General features: G+C 38.1%; 1 protein-coding gene across 1 annotated transcript; it reads right to left on the bottom strand.

Moving 5' to 3' along the window:
- Nucleotides 1-18,002: 18,002 nt before the first annotated feature.
- LOC113343907 (L10-interacting MYB domain-containing protein-like) lies at nucleotides 18,003-19,655 on the bottom strand. Its single transcript, XM_026587999.1, has 3 exons — nucleotides 19,404-19,655; nucleotides 18,674-18,850; nucleotides 18,003-18,032 (listed from the first exon to the last, which is right to left on the bottom strand). Exons 1-3 carry the CDS (start codon nucleotides 19,653-19,655, stop codon nucleotides 18,003-18,005), a joined length of 459 nt encoding a protein of 152 aa, XP_026443784.1.
- Nucleotides 19,656-21,217: the final 1,562 nt, after the last annotated feature.

Here is a 21,217-nt window from a genome sequence, read left to right as displayed (position 1 = left end):
TTCTAATATTTAATAAGCGCCCATGTACTTAAGTGTTTTTAAAAACATTAACAGCTTGAAGAAGTGAACAAGCGGTTCAAGGAATGCAACGATGGGAAAAAATTTAAGTACGAAGAGTGTTATCCAGTTGTGTTAGAAAATATAAAATATAATCGGCGATCGACTTTTGTATTCGATACGACTCACGATTTGGACACTTATGAGAATAACGAGGAAGATGAGGAAGGACCGCAAACAACAACCCAAGGAGAGACTTGTAACGACACAGATGGGGGAGACATAGAGAACACATATCTCCGTAAGATGGGGAAAAAAGCAGCAAAAAGATTGAAGAAAATAGGGAGAGAGAGATCAAGTCACCAAGAGGAATTGATGGGAATAATTATTAAAGAACAACAAAATTTCAATACTCATTACCAAGCACAATCAAGATTCAAGATGGAACAAAGAGCAGCAGAGTTTGCAGCAAAACAAGCTGAACATGCGGCAAAAATAGCCAAGCAAGTTGAAGACGAAGAATTTCGCATCATTATGATGGATCTTGAAAAAATGGAACCTGTACAACAAGAGTACTTCCAACTTCGCAGGGCGGACATAGTTCGGAATAAAAGAAATCAATCTTAACACAAAGGCGGAATAGTTCAAACCTTACTTATTTCTCCTATTTAGTGATTAGTAGTATTATTATGTTTTAATATTTCTTTTTATCTGAACAATTATCCGTATTATTATGTAATTTTTGGATTTTAAGTTTACTTCCGTTGATTTTAATTAAATTTCTATTTTTTTTTGAAACATACGACCTTAATTAAAACTTGAGGATGGTTACATACAAAGAGATAATAGAACGTACAACAAAATCATTTGTCCAAAGTTAATTATTTTATTATTATCCAAAGTTAACATACAAAGGAAATGACAAACGACAATTTTTAATTCCCATATTCTACCCATATATGTTCGATCAAGTCATCACGCAAGCGAATATGTGCATCTTTGTTACGCATTGCACGTCGGCGTTGCTCAGCTCTAATTTGGGAAAACTCTTCACTATTGCCTCTTAATATATTAACCGGTGCTGCGTTGCTACGTTGTTCATAAACATGTGGCCAGTCACCGGGTAGACGCTCATCCTCGACTATCATATTATGTAAGATAATACAGGTTTTCATGATATAGGCAAGCACATCTGGATTCCACATTCTTGCAGGTTGTTTGATGATTCCAAATTGTTGTTGAAGTACACCAAATCCCCGTTCAACATCTTTTCTTGCACCCTCTTGCATCGATGAAAATATTTCCTTTTTCCTACCAACAGGATGTTTAATGGCCATAATAATAGTAGTAATCTCTGGATATATGCCATCACCTAGATAATACGGCATATCATATGAATGTCCGTTCACCTCATAGCTCACCGGCGGTGCTTTTCCTGTTACAAGACTTCGAAAAACATATGAACGGTTCATAACATTAATATCGTTGTTAGAGCCGGGCATACCAAAAAAAGCATGCCAAAACCATAGGTCATACGACACCACTGCCTCCAACACGATACTTTCGCTCCCTTTATACGCGGTGTAAGCCCCGGATTCTGCCGATGGACATTTATCCCATTTCCAATGCATGCAATCTAGACTACCCAACATCCCAGGAAATCCCCGGTCTTTGTTTTGTTTGAGCAACAGTTCAATATCACCAGCCATTGGTTCACGCAAATATTCTTTCCCATACACATTTACAATCGTCTTACAAAACCTACGAGTAGCTTCCAGCACAGTGGTTTCTCCTATGCGTAAGTACTCGTCTATTGCATCTGCCGCACATCCGTAAGCTAACATTCGTACTGCTGCTGTTACTTTTTGATGAGGGTTTAATCCTAGAACTCCACAAGCATCGGGCTTTTGAACAAAATATCTGTTTGCATTGGTAACACCTTCCACTATTCGGTCAAACAATTGTCGACGCATTCTAAATCTTCTGCGAAAAACATTGGGTGGTTGGTTTGGGTTCGGAGAAAAATAGTCGTTCCATAGAAGTGAAGCCCCTGACTCACGATCTCTTGGTATTTTGATACGAGTTTGAGGCCATTTTGAATTTGTAATAAGGACTCCCAAACTAACGGCCATGTTATTTTGCATAATTGCTATTGCATCATCATCCGAGGAATAAAAACTACTGTTAAAAGAAGAAGAAGAAGAAGAAACAGAAGAGCAATAATGAGCGGTTTTCTCATAGTTTTCCATTACTATATGAAGCAGAAGAGAGGTATTGTTATTCATATATTGAGTGATCAGGTCTTTAATTTATAACCCATTTTCAAGAGCATTAAAGTGACAACAGAAGAGAGGTACTGATTTCCAAAAAAGATAAAGTGTTTTCCAAAAAAGAGAAAGTGTTTGTCAGTGACTATACAATAAGAGTAGACTTGAAATGACTAGTCGCTGAAAGAATAGATAAGCATCTAACTATGAGTAGGTCTAGTATGACTACACAAAAAGATAAGAAAAGATAACACCAAAGACAGGTCATCTAAATAGTCATAACAAATTAACTATCAGTAGGTCTAGTATCCGAAGTCGACGATCTTGGTGCCATAAAAGGAATGTGCGTTTTCGGAGTGGTATTGACTGAGGACATTGTTGAAGGTGATCCTAGATTCATAGCACTCCAAACTTGTGGTGGCATTGTTTGGGAAAAGGATCCGTATCCAAGGGGAGGTTGGACAGTGTGCGGCATACGGAAAAGAGATAGTTGTTGCTGCAAATCAACGTTCGCATTATTTAGCCTTTGTATTTCTGCTTCTTTCGACATAATAACGTCCATCCTCTCCTTCGTTTGTTTTAATGTAAAATCGCGAAATTGTTGATTAAAATCAGCATTTTCTTGAAATAATGTGTAAGCTTCATGCTGTGAAGAAAAGATAAAATACATAAGTACAAATATACAATAAAAAATCGAACGTACAATAAAAAGTTGAAAGTACACTTACGTGGGATAATAGATGTGGAGGAGGGATATGTACATGTTCAGCAGGTTGTTCAATTGGTTCCGTATACAAGTCACCGACATACCCATATGTATGGGCTTCCCAAATAGGATGAGTCACATAATCTTTGTAGTTGGTTACCAATCTCCAGTATTGTAAATATATATCATAATCTTTAACAACTTGCACTATCTCTGTTGCATCGACCAAACCTTCTTTTTTTAGGCGTTCAGCTTGAATATTGCCGATATCCCCTATAACTGTGTGTAGTCTTATAGGAACAGCGAAAGTACAATGGTTTTGCCTCCAACACCTTTCACCAAGATACATGTTGTGATGTACAGTTAGATAGGGAATAAGAATTTAGTAAGTATGTTATATAGAAACAAAACCATTAAAAAAAAGGTACTTGGCATTTAACAACAATTATTGAATAAAATTTAATTATTAACTCACAATGCCCATGTAAGAAAATATATATCTCGAGTATGATAGCCGCGTAGCCGTGCATCCCATATCAGATGCAAGAACTTCTCTGTATGATTCCCATGGGCGCCATGTCACTTGTTCAGCAGTAAGCTTACTCAGTAAATCCCTACAACGAAAAATATCATTTGTATTCTTCGGTACATTCCATTTAGAAGATACAGGCCATTTTTGTTCTGTACTCGCCTCTGGGATTTCTGGTCGACATATGCCCAGGTATTCATACCCCCAAAACTAATCCATCAAAATAATTAGCCAATTTAATAACTTAGCAACAAAATAAAAAATCAAAGGAAAAATATATATCTTTAAATGAATACCTCTAATACTTGGAATGAACCACATAGTGCCTTCTGTCTCCTCCCAGATAAACAGAGTGCCGCATACAATTTCGAAAACGCGGCACCACCCCAATCATACGTGGATACTACATCAAGATTTTCAAAAGCAGCTAACCATCCAACATCAATATAGGTCTTTGCATTAGAAAAGAAAAAATGTCCCAAAACATACATGAAAAAGGCAATTGCTACTCTATGAGCAAGGGTGCTATCATTTTCAGCCGCAACCAACTTGTCTTCGAAGAAATATGACCTTAAATATTTAATTGTAATTGAATTTGAAACCCACGACGGTGCTTTTGGACTGAACGTGACATCTTGGATATCCGGAAAGATATGATCACGAACATGTTCAAATTGGTACTTCCCCGAATCATAAGGAACATCAGGCCCATCACCGATACTCAGTCCAGTCAACATGAGCCAATCTAGGGGGTGAATCCCATCTCACCAAATGGGAAGTGAAAAGTGTTTGTTGTATCCCAAAACCGCTCAGCAATATAATCAACCATTGAATGGTTGGTTTCGCTACATTGTATGTTCAGTAAATTTTGCCATCCCGCTTTTTCAATAATATATTTAGCTCTAGGACAGTGTTGTGAAATAGTTTGATAGTGATGAATTACCGATGCCAGAGATCCACGATGTTTATACTTCAATTTTTGCTCCCCTGTAAATGTGATGTCCATAGTAGCGTGCGGTTTATCATCTTGCAGTATAGGAAACCTCCCTAACCGGGGAATATCAATCTCCTTAATTTTACCAGTACTGATTAAGTTATAATCCTCTTCGGCTACAAATTTTTGTTTCTTGTTCGTCTTCATGCGACCATTGAACCGCGATGTGAATTTGTTCAACATCTATGCACACACAAGATAGATGCAATTAGACCAACCCGCGCCATTTCTTATTTTTATTAGTCCAACACCATTTATATTCCAAATACTATAAAAATCCTTAACACAAACTATATCAATTCCAAAATCTATAATTCTACGAATACAAATTAAATCGTCACCGATGCATTTTGAAAATCCTTTCAACATTCCACAACCCAATTTAATCACTTCAAGATTCCATAAAAATCACTAAAAAATCAATTCCATACATATAAATTAGCTCTTCTACATATGTAACACACAAAATGTACATAACTACAATTTTTGGCATAACCACTTGAATTGTAAAAACACATATTAATCTATATAACCCACAAATTAAGTGTTGTACATATTTGACAAAATTTCATAAAATCTTTTAGCCTAATTCACATGAACATCAAAAATAAACCAAAAAACAACTAAAATTAATCACCTCCAAATTCAATAAAAAACAATACAAATTCAATTATTTTTAACCATATTCACATATGTACAAATCATCTCTTCTACATATATAACACACATAATCTACATAACTACCAATTTTTACAGTAGCCAAATTTTTTAAATCTATTCCACCCACAAATTAGATCTTCTATAATTATTTTAAAATTTCTTTTAACCAAATTTACATAAGCATCAAATATGGTTTTCTTCACATACATATTATTCTCTAAAATCATAAAACACACATACCCAATTATATTTAATCAATTTCATATTCATATTTGTTCTTTAAAACCCATCTTAATATAAACTAATTTTAACAAATAAAACCTTAAATAAATTATACAACAATACGGATAAAAAAAAAGAGATTAAGAAAAAAGAAACATACCTCTTTTCTAACCGGGATTCATCAAGTATCTCGTTTTTTTTTTTATTCTCTTTTCCTGCTAGTTACTGTGATGTGTTGTGTTTGTGGGCGGTAGAAACAAACAGGAGGTAAACAGGAGGTAGAAAAGAAAAGAAGAAAAGAAAAGAAAAGAAGAAGACGGAGAAGATTAGGGTAAACACCAAGTGAACACGTGTGTTATACGTGGTGGTTTCTCTTTGTCCACACGTGCTCGATACGTGTGTTAATTTGGGTCCAACACTATACGTACGCCTGACAAGGGGGCGTTGATTATACGTTCGCCAGACAACGGGCGTTGATTATAAGTTCGCCCGAATGAGGCGTTGATTATAGGTCCGCCTGAATGAGGCGTTGATTATACGTCCGCCAGTGTGAGGCGTTAATTATACGTACGCCTGAGTGAGGCGTTGATTATATGTCCGCCTGAGTGAGGCGTTGATTATAAGTACGCCCGAATGAGGCTTTGATTATAAGTCCGCCTGAATGAGGCGTTGATTATAAGTCCGCCTGAATGAGGCGTTGATTATACGTACGCCTGAATGAGGCGTTGATTCACCCGTCCGCCACACCAGGCGTAGATTATATCTACGTCCCTTCTCCGAGCGTTAACTATATATGTACGCCCCACAACGAGCGTATTCTTTAACAACGCCCCACAACGAGCGTAAACTATATCTACGCCTCTTCGGGACGAATATTATATGAACGCTCCACATGCAAGCGTTCATTATACATCCGCTCGACTAAAAATACTCCACTGCCTTAACGTCACACTCCAAACTACTCTCAAATTTGATCGTTTGTTTTGGTCTTTGATCTTTGGTTATGATCGTACCATTGTGGACGCTCTAAAACAACTAAAAAGTGGAAACTCCACAATGTGGGACTAATAAGTTTTTCATTCACGAACAAAACAATAAATTAATTTTATTTAATTAAACACATTAAAATAATAATTAATAAATATTGTTCCAACAAGGAGTTTGCTTAAGACTTAATGGCAGCGTCATTGATATTTGGAGTATTAATTCTTCAAGAAGTATGAAGTACTAGAAATAAGGGGTATGGATTCTTGAAGTATAAAAAGTATGACCAATAATGAGCATGAAATATACCCAATAAGAAGTATGGAGTGTAAGAGAGTAATACCACTATTTTTCCCTTAAAAAGGAGAATAAGAAATAATGCTCTTGTTGAATGGATCAGGAACTTTATCACCTTGCTGGCTTCGGTCCATGATCGGGAGTTGTATCACAACGGATTAGGTACATCGTAATACTGGACACACTATTACCAGCATCAGATGTAGTAGCTTTATACATCCTCTGCTTTGGGCAGGACCATCTGCTGATTGAAAAGTAGGAGATGTATGAAAAAGAAATTATAGAGCCTGTTTGATACTTAACAGCAGCATCAGCGGTATTTGGACTCTGCCCCCTAAGTGAGTGAAGACAGGGAACGAAGGCTCTTCAACCTTCAATCCCTTTCTCCCTCTTTTTCTCTGCTCTTATGTATCGTCATTTAACTTCAGTCTTTGGAATGCTCTTTCTGAAGCCACGGCTTTGCAGCAGCATCGGACTGGACAAGAACAACATCTTCCATTGCTTCTTAGAAGATAAACGATCTGGCCGTAAGTCTCTCGAACTCCTATTTCCCTTGGCTCTTCTACGTCGGGTTACTTGGATCATCATCATTAGGACTGGATTGTAGTCGTCTACTTTGAACCTTCGTTGTAAGGCTTTGTATCTTTGAGTGACCGGTGAGTGTGAGGGAACGAAGGTAGTAATACTATCCAACTATTATTCCTCTCTTCAGAGGTAGTGGGTTTCTTACTCCTCCCCCTCTCCCCTTCGTTGTAAGGCTTTGTATCTTCGTCATCTTCAGAGTTGGGAATCGGAATTGCCTCGGTATCAAATTAGGCGAAGGTTCTTCACCCTATTCTTCACCGACGTGAGTGATCTTCATCACCCAAGTCGAAGATATAAGTACGACCAATTAGAAGTACGGAGCATGGGCAACGAGAAGTACCCCTCTTTACAGTTAATAAAATGTACTGCTCCTTGTTGGTTGGCTTGGGATCCTTGTAGAGGAATTTCGGTAAACAATATGCTCCGGACTTTGATTTGTGTGCGTACTAGAAGTTGCACGAGATCATAAAGCTCGTTTGTGGATTGTCGATGTCAGTGTATGAACACATCAGCAGCGTATCCATTGTAGTTACTCCCCAAAGCAGATGTTCCATATAGTATGTTCGACTTGGCTGTTTGATGCCATATCGGTTGGACGGTTTGCATCGGTGGTTTTGTCGTCAGAGCACCTGGCGGGGAGCATTAGTGTGGGTGTCATCAGCAGCCCCCTTAGCTTTGCTGCTTTGGTCTATCTTCGTCAGATTGCTTAGGGTCATCACATTCCTGTGTAGTCTTAATAGAAACATCAACGTATGAGGATTTTAATTATTAAATGTTTCTATATAATAAGCAATAAGATGAATTCATGATATTAATGATAAGTATTTGTTGAATAAACTCGAAATGCTTATGTTAAGCTATAACAAACATTAAGTGTCTGTGTGGTTGTTCTTGCCCCTGCATTGGGCATATTTATGAATTCATCATTACTGAGAACGGTGAGTGTTTGAGGCCATAGTGTCACGAAGGGGTTACTTTGCGCTATGTTTGGGACCTGTCACCTCGTTGGCCAATCCTAGGCCAGGGGATTACCAAACGGTGGGGGTGTAAGAAAGTCCCGAAAACGTGGTGTAAAACTGAATGTTTTGCAAACACCCGCTCCACTGAGCTTCCAAAGGCATGTCATGTTGGGTATCTATTTCTGTTGGATGTCTTTCTCCTGGTCATACACTCATAGACGCTTACGGGGGAGTCCGGAAAGATTGCATGCAAATGCTTTCCCCAGTACGATGATATGAGACCGATGGTGCTTGCCCCGGTTCACCGTTGTTTTGGGAAAGGATGCATTATTCAGCGTGTATGAAATGTAATGAATTTTGCAAAATGTATGAAATATTCTCATAGAAAGTAATTTTCAGTAGTTAGAATGTATGAGATGAAACTACGAAGTATTATGAAAATGTATGTGTATGCATTGCAAAAACGTAGGTAGTATAGTATTTGCAAACTCTATCGTTGTGTGTGGCGTATGTATGCCCCCTTTTGGTTTCGGAAGCTGGTTGATGAAGCTTGTGAAAGTAAAAGCGGTTCCCCCTTTGCTGCCATTGGTTGACAAAGCTTGTGTTGTATGTACGTCCTTCGTGTTCAGAACTAGAATAATAGTTGTCTTCACGCTGTTGCAGTGTGTGACCTTTGAACTGAATTGCCACATCCCTCGATTCAGTTCCTGACCCTTCGTGTTGGCGGGTGAGTAATCGGCAATGACATAAATTTGAGCTGCTTTGGAATAAATTCCAAATTCTGTGTGTTTTGCATCTTCTACAAACGTGGTGCATACTGAACTGCTAACGTTCATGAGGTCATGGCTTTGTTCCGCTCTTGACGTCTTCGTGCCGTCGTCGACATCAGGGGTAAATTAATTCATCGTCATCGATATCAGACTTTGGCATCTTCATGCCATCGTCGACATCAGACTTGGCGTCGACATCAGAGGTGGATTGACTCATCGTCGTCGATATCAGACTTTGGCATCTTCATGCCATCGTCGACATCAGACTTGGCGTCGACATCAGAGGTGGATTGACTCATCGTTGTCGATATCAGACTTTGGCATTTTCATGCCATCGACGACAACAGACTTGGCATCTTCATGCCATCGTCGGCATCAGAGTTGGCATCTTCATGCCATCGTAGACATCAGACTTGGCGTCTTCATGCCATCGTAATTATGTCATCGTAATGATGCCATCGTAATTATGTCATCGTAATGATGCCAGCGTTGATATTAGACCTGGCCTCTTCATGCCATTGTCTACATCAGACTTGGCATCTTCATCATCATCGTCTTGGTACGTTGGACCTCCGTCGTTGTATTTGGGGTCATCATCTTCGGAATTAGAGTCATCAGAATTTGTAATACCAAACTCGTTGAGTTTCGCTTCACAGTAATAGTACGAAACCGCAACGTCATCGTTTCCAAATTCTTTTACTTGTATGTTTGTTATTTGCTCCCCAGCATCTGATTTCATAACAAAATTGTATATTTTGTTATCATTGTCGTTTTGTACTTCGTATGGACAATTCAGCAATGATGGATTAGAATCACATGGACGTTTTGTTATCATTGTCATGATATTTTGGGAGTAGAATTAGGGTCACAACGGAAAATTCAGTGATGATGGAATAGTGAACTCCAGCTTCACCGTATAAAGAACAATATTGAAGGCAGGCCTGATAGCATCCCCTACAGAAACTCATGCAGTCACCGTTATCAGCATCGTCATAGTCATGTCACGAAGGTGCATGGGCGACGACCATGTCACGACGATGACGATGCAAGGCCTTGTGATGAAGGTATAAAGTTGATGATGGTGTCCTCGGTCCTGTACGTTGGCTGGAATGTTCTTCGGATTACTTGCGCCACCGTTCTAAGATTTAATGTCACCGTCGTTTTAGTACGCCTATCTTCGTCGTTTGGCTGTAGTTCAACATGATTGTTCTTTGGTTCCCCCTTTGAAAATCCTGTATCAACGTGACAAGACTTTGGTACCATCCTCTTCGTACTTTGAGTACCATAAGAATAGTTGGACATCGTATTGTAGCTAATCTAAACGAAGCCGCACCATCGGGACTTAGTTTCAAGGCTGCATCATCGTCATCTAAACGAAGCAGCATCATCGTCTTAGTTTCAAAGCTGCAGTCAGCTTCGGGTTTTGGCAACGTGGATCTTAGTTTGGTGTTGCATCGGTTTTGAACCTTTGTATCAAAACTTTGCACCACTGTCATTGGATTTATTCTTCGGTTTATTGTAAACCCAAGTAACAATAATGGCCACTTAGTATAAGAATTATAAAATTTTTCGAAGTAATCTTGATAAGAAGTATGAAGTATAAAAAGTAAGAAGTATTGGTTCTTGAGTAAATCTTTTCATATGAGAAGTATATGAAATATTGGAGGAAAAAGTAGCTGAAGAAGCACATTTCCCGTAAGAAGAAATAAGAGATATTGGTCCTTGGAGAAGGCTCTTCAACCTCTCCAAGGAAACTTCCATCTCTTAAGAAGAAGTGCATTCTTCACCGTTAATGGAAAGTACTGCCCCTTGTTGGGACTATCATCGGTTGAGTTAATCGGCGCCATCGTCGTGTTGGGCATCTAGGGTACACGTCGGCCTTGGATTTGCTTGTGCCATCGTAAATAGACTTGAGCCAGGCTATGCTACGGTTACATTGCGGCTTTACAGCAATGTTGATTCAAGCTACGTTGCGGGGATTTTTAATCATCATTCCGTCAATCATCAAATTGGATCATCATACTTTGCACCATTGTTGTCGGGTTGCGTTATTGGAAGGGATTATCATCGTTGCCAGGCGTTGTATCATTGGCATGGCATTTGCGCTGCACTTAGGGTAACCTTGGAGCTTAGTAACATCATCGTGCTGCGGGAAGTGGGAACAAAACTCTGTCATCAGAGCGGTTCTGCAACTGCGTCGTGGCTATCATCGTAGCAAGACTTTGGTCCATTCTCTTCGGAGATCTTCATCTTCGGACTTTGTAACTTCGTAAAAGGACTTGGAGATATAATTGTTGGCAGAGTTGATGATCTCGACCTTTTAGTTTCGTATTCCACCATGGGTCGAAGCTACTCGGGCTGACTAGGATTCTCATCGTTGGACCAAAGCAACACCATAAGTACTTTGATTCTAGCTTCCCCAGCATCGAGTTTAGGATCAGAGTTGCATCCTCGTTGTTGGCTTTGTACTTCGAGTGACCAATGAGTGTGAGGGAACGAAGGTAATAATATTACCCAGTTATTACTCCTCTCTTCGGAGGTAGTGGGTCTTACTCCTCCCTCTCCCCCCTCCTCCGAATGGGCGCCACCAACGGCATCATGGCAGCAACAGCGGTGGTATGTAGCAATACTACCCAGCGTGGAAAGACTGTGGGTTTACAACAGCCTGTCATCATTGGAATGAAGATCGAGGCTGGATCGGAGAAAACGAAGGTACACCGTCGCTGAAATGGGGGAACACAGGTACATCATCGGAGGAGTATCGGTGGTGTGGGGGAACGAAGGTAGTAATATTACCCAGCTATTACTCCTCTCTTCAGAAGTAGTGGGTCTTACTCCTCCCTCTCCCACCTCCGCCGAATGGGTGCAACTAACCGCATCATGGCAGCAACAGCGGTGGTATGTTGCAATACCCAGCTATTATTCTCCCTGCACGTCGGTTTGTATCATCGTTGGTATTGTAAGATAAAGTTCCGGCTGCAACAATGTTTCGAAAGAGATGTTACTGCTGCTTTGGTTAACTTAGAATTTGGGTTTGAAAACTCTCATAGTCCTTCGTGTCTCTTCAATAGATTGGTAGCTTGTACGTCGAGTACAAAACCGCAATCGAGCAGTTCACCACATTAATTAAAATCAAAAAATTCAACAACATACGGTATTAAATTGACAACATATAGCACTAGATTAGACTAGTATGCGCTTAATCCCTGTAAAATGAGGTGTATTTGAAAACAAGACACTAAGAACTGAAACGTAAGTTATTATAAGGTTGAGAATCAAAGAGTAAATTTGCCGATCACATCGTGAAAACAAATAACTCCGGATAGAACAATGAAATCAAACAGTGGTGGGTTAGAAACCAACACCGCTACTATAAACGAATCCAAACTTAGTAGAAATAAATCCACCGGTTAGGTACAGATCAAATCTTAACACGATGGTCCATCGAACCGTTTTTTCAAACAGGGTAAAGGTATGTTCAAAACTGAATACAAAGCTCTTTTATCATTAGGGAACAAATCTCATGAGTCTGTATATTTTAGCACCTCAAGAACCATTCAATACACAGGAAGAAAGCTCTGCAACAAAGAAAACTTCAGCTAAAAGCTACTTTTGGATAAAATGTATAAAAAAGGTGAAGACCCCTTTTCATGGACGGTAAATTGAAAGCTTGTATAAAATTGAATACCAATTCAAGAAAGAAAAGCGATCATCAAATCGTTTGCAAGAACAGTGGATAAAAAAATTGTAAAGTTGAACACCAATTTTAGAAAAAAAAAATTAAACAGAAATAGATCTGGGACAGGTAGAATAAATTCTTTACCCGTCCCTGTTTCTAGCGCCAAAATGTGAACATGATATGTTTTGTTCCACATTCAATTGATTAAAATGACAAAGCAGTAAACAAATTAAAATGTAAATAGAAATCATAAACAAAATATGTAGTGCAGCAAGAATAAAAATGATATTAACACAAGTAATTTACGTGGTTCGACAACGGAGTGTCTACATCCACGGGGTAATGACAGTATCAGTATTATTAAGTTTGGGTTTGATTACAGAGGTCATGAAGCTCCATTAAGGATGGAGTTCGGTAAAAGTTTTCTAGGAACGAAGGTAAAATGAAGGGTAGAAGGTAGAAGGTAGAAGCGAAGGTAAAACGAAGGGTAGAAGGCAGCACGAAGGTAGAAATAGAGATAACAAATCAATCCAGCTATTACTCCCCTCATCAGAGGTAGTGGATTTATTAGTCCTCCTTTTCTAACCCCCCAAAAGTCTGCCCCCTTCTCTTTCTAATCTTCCCCTCTTTATAGGAAAAAGGGATACTAGTTATTTACAAAAGTGACATTAGCTTAGTTTGTAAGCAGACTTAGGATTGATTCGGTATATGATGTTGTATCATTGCGTCCAGCTTCGGCTCGTAATCTCCGTCCATGTGTCAAGTTATTTTTTGGTGTATACAATTATCTTATAAATTTAGCGAGGTATTTAATTTAGCACACTGACCCAAGTCGAAAATGACAAAAATTATTATCTTGGCGAAGTTATTAATTTATCGCAGATTAATTTCACGAAGTTTTATTGTATTTGCGTTTCCAAATTTGGGGAAATGAAATTATGGAAAATCTCCAATAGTGGGAGGTGGCTTCGATGCTGTTTGTGTTTGACAAGGGTGCAAGACGTTTGATCAGTCCGTCTCGAGGACTTCCACGTAGAATTTTTGTGGTGTACAGAAGCTTACCAAGATTTATTAAAGAAACAAGTCACCAACGTAGAACAAAGAGTGAAAATAGTGGCGGAGAGCATTCATTTTCAGTCTTTTAAACTGCCTGCACTTCATATTCGAATGCTTCTTCTTATGGTTTGAGCTTCTTATGATTCCCCAGATTTGTTATGTCTTTTTATTGACATTTCGTAAGATGATTGAATCAATGAAGAAAATGGGAAAAAACACAGGCCTCTCAAGCGCACCAGTATAAACAAACTAAATGGCCCAAAAGCACATGTGAGGAAACTAGAGACTTCAATCTCTCACCTTTAAAATTTTCTTAGACTTCAATTTCTATAAGCAGCATATAATAGGGTTAGGGTTATTTGATGATCATATATACAAGTATAAAATTTTCTTAGTAAAAGGATTTATTTTCGAAAAATGGGTCATTTGTCCAAATATTTTTAAAATATGGTTCTAATGGACGAGTAACAATTAGTATGGATGAAATGGACACCAATAAAATAGCAAGAATGAAACTAGATTGATTCTGGCTTGAACTAGATACAAGTATAAAATTTTCTTAGTAAAAGGATTTTTTTTTAATCCAAATTTTTACAAATTTTAATGTTTTGTGCTTGATAAAGTTTAAAACATTTTGATGTCTGGCAAGTTAAATTACACAACAAAATCAGAAGATGCATGACCACTAAGAGACACTATAAGTCTGCACGATCTATAGTTGACAAACATCCCAACGCGTACCAGAATGCGTCCATATTCAATTTCAATCGTTGATCACCCGAAGATCGTGCGTGCCTCGACTTGTGTTATACATTGAGTTAGTGGTACACAACTGACTAGCATGCCTCCCAAATGGATATTATTCAATTAATTGTGCATTATTAAGAGAAGAAAACGTAATCAAGTGTTGCACTATATAATTGGGTTCAGAAGCCTCTCTCTTCATCATAATCTCTACGAACAACAACTTGTTAGGTATTCTTTCTTTCTTTCTTACTTGCCTTCACCTAGCAATCAACATGGCAAGGATCTCAGCATGTCTGGTTCATGCTTTAACCTTATTCGTTCTAATCCATGTTGCACTAGCTGAATACGAGCCTTACACGCCCAACGAGGAAACTCCATACAAGAAACCAGTTGTAGATCTTACTGTAGAAGCATATCTTCCAAAATACGAAGCTCCAAAATACGTCAATGCATCTCCACCACCACCGGCTTACGTCGCTCCCAAGTACGAAGCACCAAAGTATACTCCTAAATACGTTTACGCATCTCCACCACCACCAGTTTACGTGGCTCCCAAGTACGAAGCACCAAAATACACTCCTAAATATGAAGCCCCCAAGTACGAAGCACCAAAGTATACTCCTAAATACGAAGCACCCAAGTACGAAGCACCGAAATACAAAGCACCCAAGTACGAAGCACCAAAGTACACTCCTAAATACGAAGCACCAAAGTATACTCCTAAATACGTCTACGCATCTCCACTACCACCGGCTTACGTCGACCCCAAGTACGAAGCACCAAAGTACACTACTAAGTACGTATACACATCTCCACCACCACCGGTTTACGTCGCCCCCAAGTACGAAGCACCAGTGTACACCCCTAAGTACGTCCACGCATCTCCACCATCACCGTCTTACGTCACCCCCAAGTACGAATCACCAGTGTACACCCCTAAATACGTCTACGCATCTCCAGCACCACCGGCTTATGTCGCCCCCAAGTACGAAGCACCAGTGTACACCCCTAAGTACGTCTATGCATCTCCACCACCACCAGCTTACGTCGCCCCCAAGTACGAAGCACCAAAGTACACCCCTAAGTACGTATACGCATCTCCACCACTACCGGCTTACGTCGCCCCCAAGTACGAAGCACCAGTATACACTCCTAAGTACGTCTACGCATCTCCACCACCACCGGCTTACGTTGCTCCCAAGTACGAAGCACCGAAGCACACTCCTAAGTACGTCTATGGCTCTCCACCACCACCAGTTTACGTCGCTCCCAAATACGAACCAAAGTATACTTCTAAATCTTCCTACCCATCTCCACCATCACCAGCTTACGTCGCTCCTTATTACTAAAAATCTTAGTGCATTTCCCAAAGATCTTTCTACTGTCCCCTCTAAAACACCATATTCCTAGATAACATCATTCATTCAGTGTTACATCTTTTGTAACGATGTACCTGACATCCCCTCATTCACCAAACTGTTATTTGATTTTTATTGTGAGTTTCAATTATGTTTGTTTCTGCAATTTATAGCCAAATGCAATTTTTATAGGTTGCAGATATATGTTCACTAATGGAATTTCATTTCCTTTTCGTTTTAATTTTTCCGCATTATGATGCAATAAAAATCCAACATATGTGGTTGTACTTTATTGGGTTCTTCAGTGTAATAATTTTTGTTTTACTGTCTTTTGAATCATAGTACATTTTCATTCTAACATGTCTCATTTCGCATCAAATCTCCAGCTACCTTATTCATCACATATTTTCTTTGGTGTGATTCCAAATTCAGTGCGCCATTGCTGCGGTCCATCAACGATTACCCATCCTTGGATAAACTCGTATCCCCTTTTCCAGTAGACTTCAAGCAACTAAGATTTTAAGCCAAAATTGTGCACATGAGCGCAACTGATCAATTATGTCAAACATACAGTAATTGTCTATTCTTATATCAAGAAAAACCCTTCTCTATTCCATGGTGTCTTTGTAGTTGTGCATCATTCATGTTGTTGACATTAGAAATAACCCCTAACATATGCTTTCCTAAAGATATCTCTCATTTCCAAGACTCGAGCGCCTTCACCTTTATGAAGTTAATTTTACCAATGGTTGCTGGAATGAGCAATTCTATTCTAATTTTGATGTCCTTGAAGATCTGCTAACCGGATTATGCAATTGGATTGATGAGAGGAGCTTCTGTATTTGAATCCCACAATGAAAAGTCTTGAAAATTCATAATCGGCAAGAAAATGAAAATGGTTTTAGAGACCGTGCTGTCAAGTTGCAGCTGTGCATAAGTTTCTATGACGCTTTCACGTGTAAAGTATCTACGTACTTATGATTGAACCTACATGCATGCCTTATTTTTGCTTGCTTTGAATAGACTTTCTCCCTTGCTGGCGATTTTTTGAGGAATTTGCAGACATACCATTATTCGCTCAAGTTGAACCTGACTCAGAAAACAACCACTGATTGCTTTCCTCGAAACAACACCTAAACTTGAGATGCTCGAGTTTGAAGGGGCAAGTGCATGGACCTTTTGAATCTGGATGTTTTTATTTGATAAATATAACAATACAAATCTTGGGTTACATTTGCTAACTATTTATAACTATGCAGTTATTTTTCTTTTGACGTATGTCTAGAGAATATTTAGATTTGGGTTCATTCAAGCATATTCACTTTCAGTTTACTCAGCTTCATTCATGGATGATTAATCATCTTTTAAGTAGAGATAATTCATGATGTGACTATGAGGTCTTGATAGTCATAGACTCAAGTAATCCAACATGTTTTGGGAACATTCTCCTCTTTCCCTTCCTCTATACGGTTTTTGCTTCTCGAATGGAATGCTCGCACTAATTAGAGTGCCATCCAATGCACCAACGGCACCTTTGAAAGCACATTCTCTGAGACGTTTATGCCTTTTAGTTATAGCTGGCTTGTAAAATACATTCGGTGGAGAAACTAAAACTTCAGCAGACCAAATCTTCATAGCAGTCAACACTTCATGAAAATACTTACTAACTGTTTTACCCGAATGTTGAAAGTGATGAAAAATTACACGATTCCTACAGTTGTGCCCAATTGTGTATAAAAACATTGCCATCTTCTCCTCTACTTATTATCCCCTAAAAGTCCTTTGGCTCGAAATTCATTGCATAATTGGGTAAGAGGAACCTTACTCATTCTTAATAGATACATATTCCTCGGATTTCCATCTAACATCTCTTGGGTGAAAGCCGTTCCCGTTAAAGTTGACTTCTTGTACTTCGGGCGTATACGCCGCTTAGCCTTCTTAAGTTTCTTCACTAACGAACATAAATCTAATAGTTGACATAGTAAGGTTTTTATTTTCCTGAAAAGACCAAGTAGATGAAAGAAACTCAATTTCAATACAATATATAGTTGAGATTGGTGTACTAAAACAATACCCAATTGTGCATATACTTTAAAGAATCCAGCAAACTCAATTTCAATGCAATACAAGCATTCATTCACAAACCTATATAAGAAAATGAATACTTGCATGTATTTAAGTTCTCCCCTTCTCTAAACCCTCTTCCATGTAGCCTTCCCAATCTGCAATGAAATGAAAGAAAATGGTAAAAGCACAAATAAGAAAATAACCAGCAAGCAATTGAATGTAACCAATAAGAAAATACAGATTCATTCATTCAATATTCATTCATTAAGCACAAGTAATATTTCACTAAATTCAGTAAATACTGATTTCATTCATTCAACATTCTACATAAATTAAAACTCGAGTACGTAATTAACAAACACGGATGTTTTTTTCTTTCTACTGTTTTGCAACCCTCAACATCTCTAGTTATTTTCTAATTAAAGATTTTTCAACGTTCTTTTAAAAGTTTGTGTGCAAAGGCAACACGAAGCTCATCACTTTTCAAACTGACAAACAATTTTTGCCAACCAGGCATCTCTGAAGCTTTTAGTCTTATACTCAAATACTCATCCATTGTGATACAATTAGTCTCAAATAAACTATCTGAAGCTTTCACGAATTCAGCTGCGTTATCCTTTTCTAGGCAATCTTCTTATGCTGAAGATGAGTCTCCATTGATGTGACAATAAAACAAACTTTTTCAGTTAATAAATCACTTGAGTCTTCGTCCATTCCTTCTTACTTTTCCTTCCACTCCCCTTTGTATTTAGACTAGGATCAACTCATTATCATCCTCATCATTTTGTTTTTTTACGTGACTTGTTCGAGAATCAGATCCATTAGTTGTAGAAGTTCCAGCTGAACAAGGCGGTTCCATTCTTCCAGGTGTATCCCTATTAACTCCGGTAGAGAACTTCCCAACAAATAAATTCTGCAACTTCTCTGCATCTTCCAGTCCTTTATTCTTGACTTGACTGGCATTTTTGATTGTCTGCATCAATTAGAAAGTAAAATCAATAAATATGTTCAGTTGATTATACAATCAAAGTTATAATTAGATGCACCAAGAATAACATTATTGGTTCATTAAGGTTATGCAAACATTTAACACGGAAGATGCAAAGAATAAAATTAGTACCAAGCAGTATCTCATGACGTTCTATACCATTGAAAACCACCAACGAAACAATTTAAATGGTACTGTTCAAGATAAATGAATATATGATTATGATCTTGATACTAATCATATTTTGTTGTCTTTAGTATTGTTCTCTCTTGCAAGGTGGCGACTGATAACAATACTGGTCAGTCAAAAGGGTATATATTTGTACTGATCTCTCACTAATATGTACGTTAAAAATCTTTTGGTAGTTATGGTCAGGTCACCAGTGCAGTCATTATGAGGGATGCAAGTGGGAATTCCATATTGCAGTAAAGGAGGTATTCAGAATTCTAACGAGTTACCAAAGCATAATCAATACCTATTAGTTATAACTGACATATAGTAGAAATAAAGTCCAAACAAAACTGAATCAGTTTCTTACCTTGTCTAATTCAATCCATTGCTCTTCGTTCCAATCAAAAGTGTTTGTCTCCGCGTTGTACCCATGCCCGGTTCTTGCTAAGAGACGGGACCAAGTGACATATTGGTTGCGCATGTAATTCCAGTGGTTGCTCAGCTTGTTTTGTGTGATAGTGCAGTCATACTTCTCAGAAAAGAACTTGCACAAATTTCCCCACGAAGTTTGCTTCAAAGAAGTTCCAGAAACCCATACTCGGTAGCTTGTGCCAAACATTGGTCAATAAATAACCCTCTAAATTTTGGGACGCTCCTAAAAGTTATCGTATTTTCTTTCTCATCTTCTTTTTTCTCCATAGAGAACTAGCATAAATTAAAACAAATACAAGACGTGGGTAAGTTGAAACAGAAGAGAGTGTGCTAAGTACTGAGAATTACCAGAAAAATTAAATTACCACTAAGCATGATCTCTATGCATTCAGGAACACGGGTTTAAAATGAAGATAGAGGCAAACAACATATAACAGAGGTCTAGCAAACAAATTTACGTTACAAGGACACATACACGGTGTCGGTGTGTCGTGTCCAATACGTTACCTTGACATGACAATTTAAAAAATTAGAAAACGGGGACACGGATAACAAGCATTGCAAAATACTTACATATATGTATATGACTAATACAAAAAGCATTAGAAATACATACTCCATTGATAATTCTATGTATCTCCATCATCTCATAGATATAGTTGTAGTTGTGGAAGAATATCTCCATTTTTGCTAAAAAAATCTAATGGAGATTAGTGGAGAGTTTCAGGAGTGTCTCTATTTTTACTACTAAAGACGAAACTCCTTATTGAAGCTAAGAAAATATGTTTATATTAAAGATAAAGGTTCTTATACAAGTTAGAATGAAGAAAATATTTTTTTTTTCTAATATAAATATATGTAAAAAATCTATAGGTGAAGTATTTTTTAATTGGGTCTGGATCATGGGACTCAGAATTTTGATGCATGGTTTTGACAAAAACATCTAACCATTCATTACAATTCATATAATGGTTATCAAGTATGATGAGGTGGCGTGTTTTGAACCTCCGTAAACTTTACGGCTCCAGCCAAGCCGAGCCAATAACATAGTACAATATAATTCGACGGAGGAAAATTAAAACATCAATAGTTTCTGCCAATATTTTGTGGTTCGACAAAGGAATATCAGTTCATCTTCTTCGCCTAACTTGGTAACTCCTTCCTCTCCATTTTCAATAAAATGCTCAAACGAACAAACCATAAATGCATCTCAAAGATCTGAAACCCATTCATCATTTATACTGTATATTTTAAGTCGATCATCAGCTGCTGTATTGGAATTTCCGCGATTGCAATAGTTTCTGATGTATTTGTAGTTGAATGAAATCCCACAACACACCCCTTGTATTATCATGACTATAATTTCTAGATCAAAACTTATTTGATATGAAAATAAAGATAATGAAAATAGAAAATAAGACACAAGATTTACGTGGTTCGATCAACGTGATCTACATCAACGGGGTTAGGGATCTTCACTATGATTGTTGAATTACATATGAATTACAATTGAGACTCCATTATTGAGTATTTGGAGCTCTCTCTCTCTCTCTGGTTTTGGGGAAGAATAATAAGATAATAATAATACAAGTTCTGTTTTCTCTCTCTCTAATTGTGTCTCCCTCTCTCATCCTAAAATGTGTATCCTTTTCGGATTACCTATCCCCTTTCTCTCTCTTGCCTTTCTCTTTATATAGGTGTTTACATAGTGGATGACAGCTAATGTACAGCTAACATTTCCCCTAATTT

Source organism: Papaver somniferum, unplaced genomic scaffold (genome assembly GCF_003573695.1).
Source record: "Papaver somniferum cultivar HN1 unplaced genomic scaffold, ASM357369v1 unplaced-scaffold_7, whole genome shotgun sequence".
Taxonomy (NCBI): domain Eukaryota; kingdom Viridiplantae; phylum Streptophyta; class Magnoliopsida; order Ranunculales; family Papaveraceae; genus Papaver; species Papaver somniferum.
The sequence above is the reverse complement of the archived record's forward strand: the minus strand, read 5'-3'. Positions and strand labels throughout refer to the sequence as shown.

What these genes read in the sequence shown, in the direction of transcription:
- LOC113343907 (XM_026587999.1), bottom strand. Translation starts at nt 19,655, where the DNA reads ATGTTTGGCACAAGCTACCGAGTATGGGTTTCTGGAACTTCTTTGAAG. An exon ending in AATGGATTGAATTAGACAAG is followed by an intron (nt 18,851 to 19,403) that starts GTAAGAAACTGA and finishes TAATTGATGCAG; the next exon opens with ACAATCAAAAATGCCAGTCA. An exon ending in CTGATTCTCGAACAAGTCAC is followed by an intron (nt 18,033 to 18,673) that starts GTAAAAAAACAA and finishes ATTTCATTGCAG; the next exon opens with ATTGGGAAGGCTACATGGAA.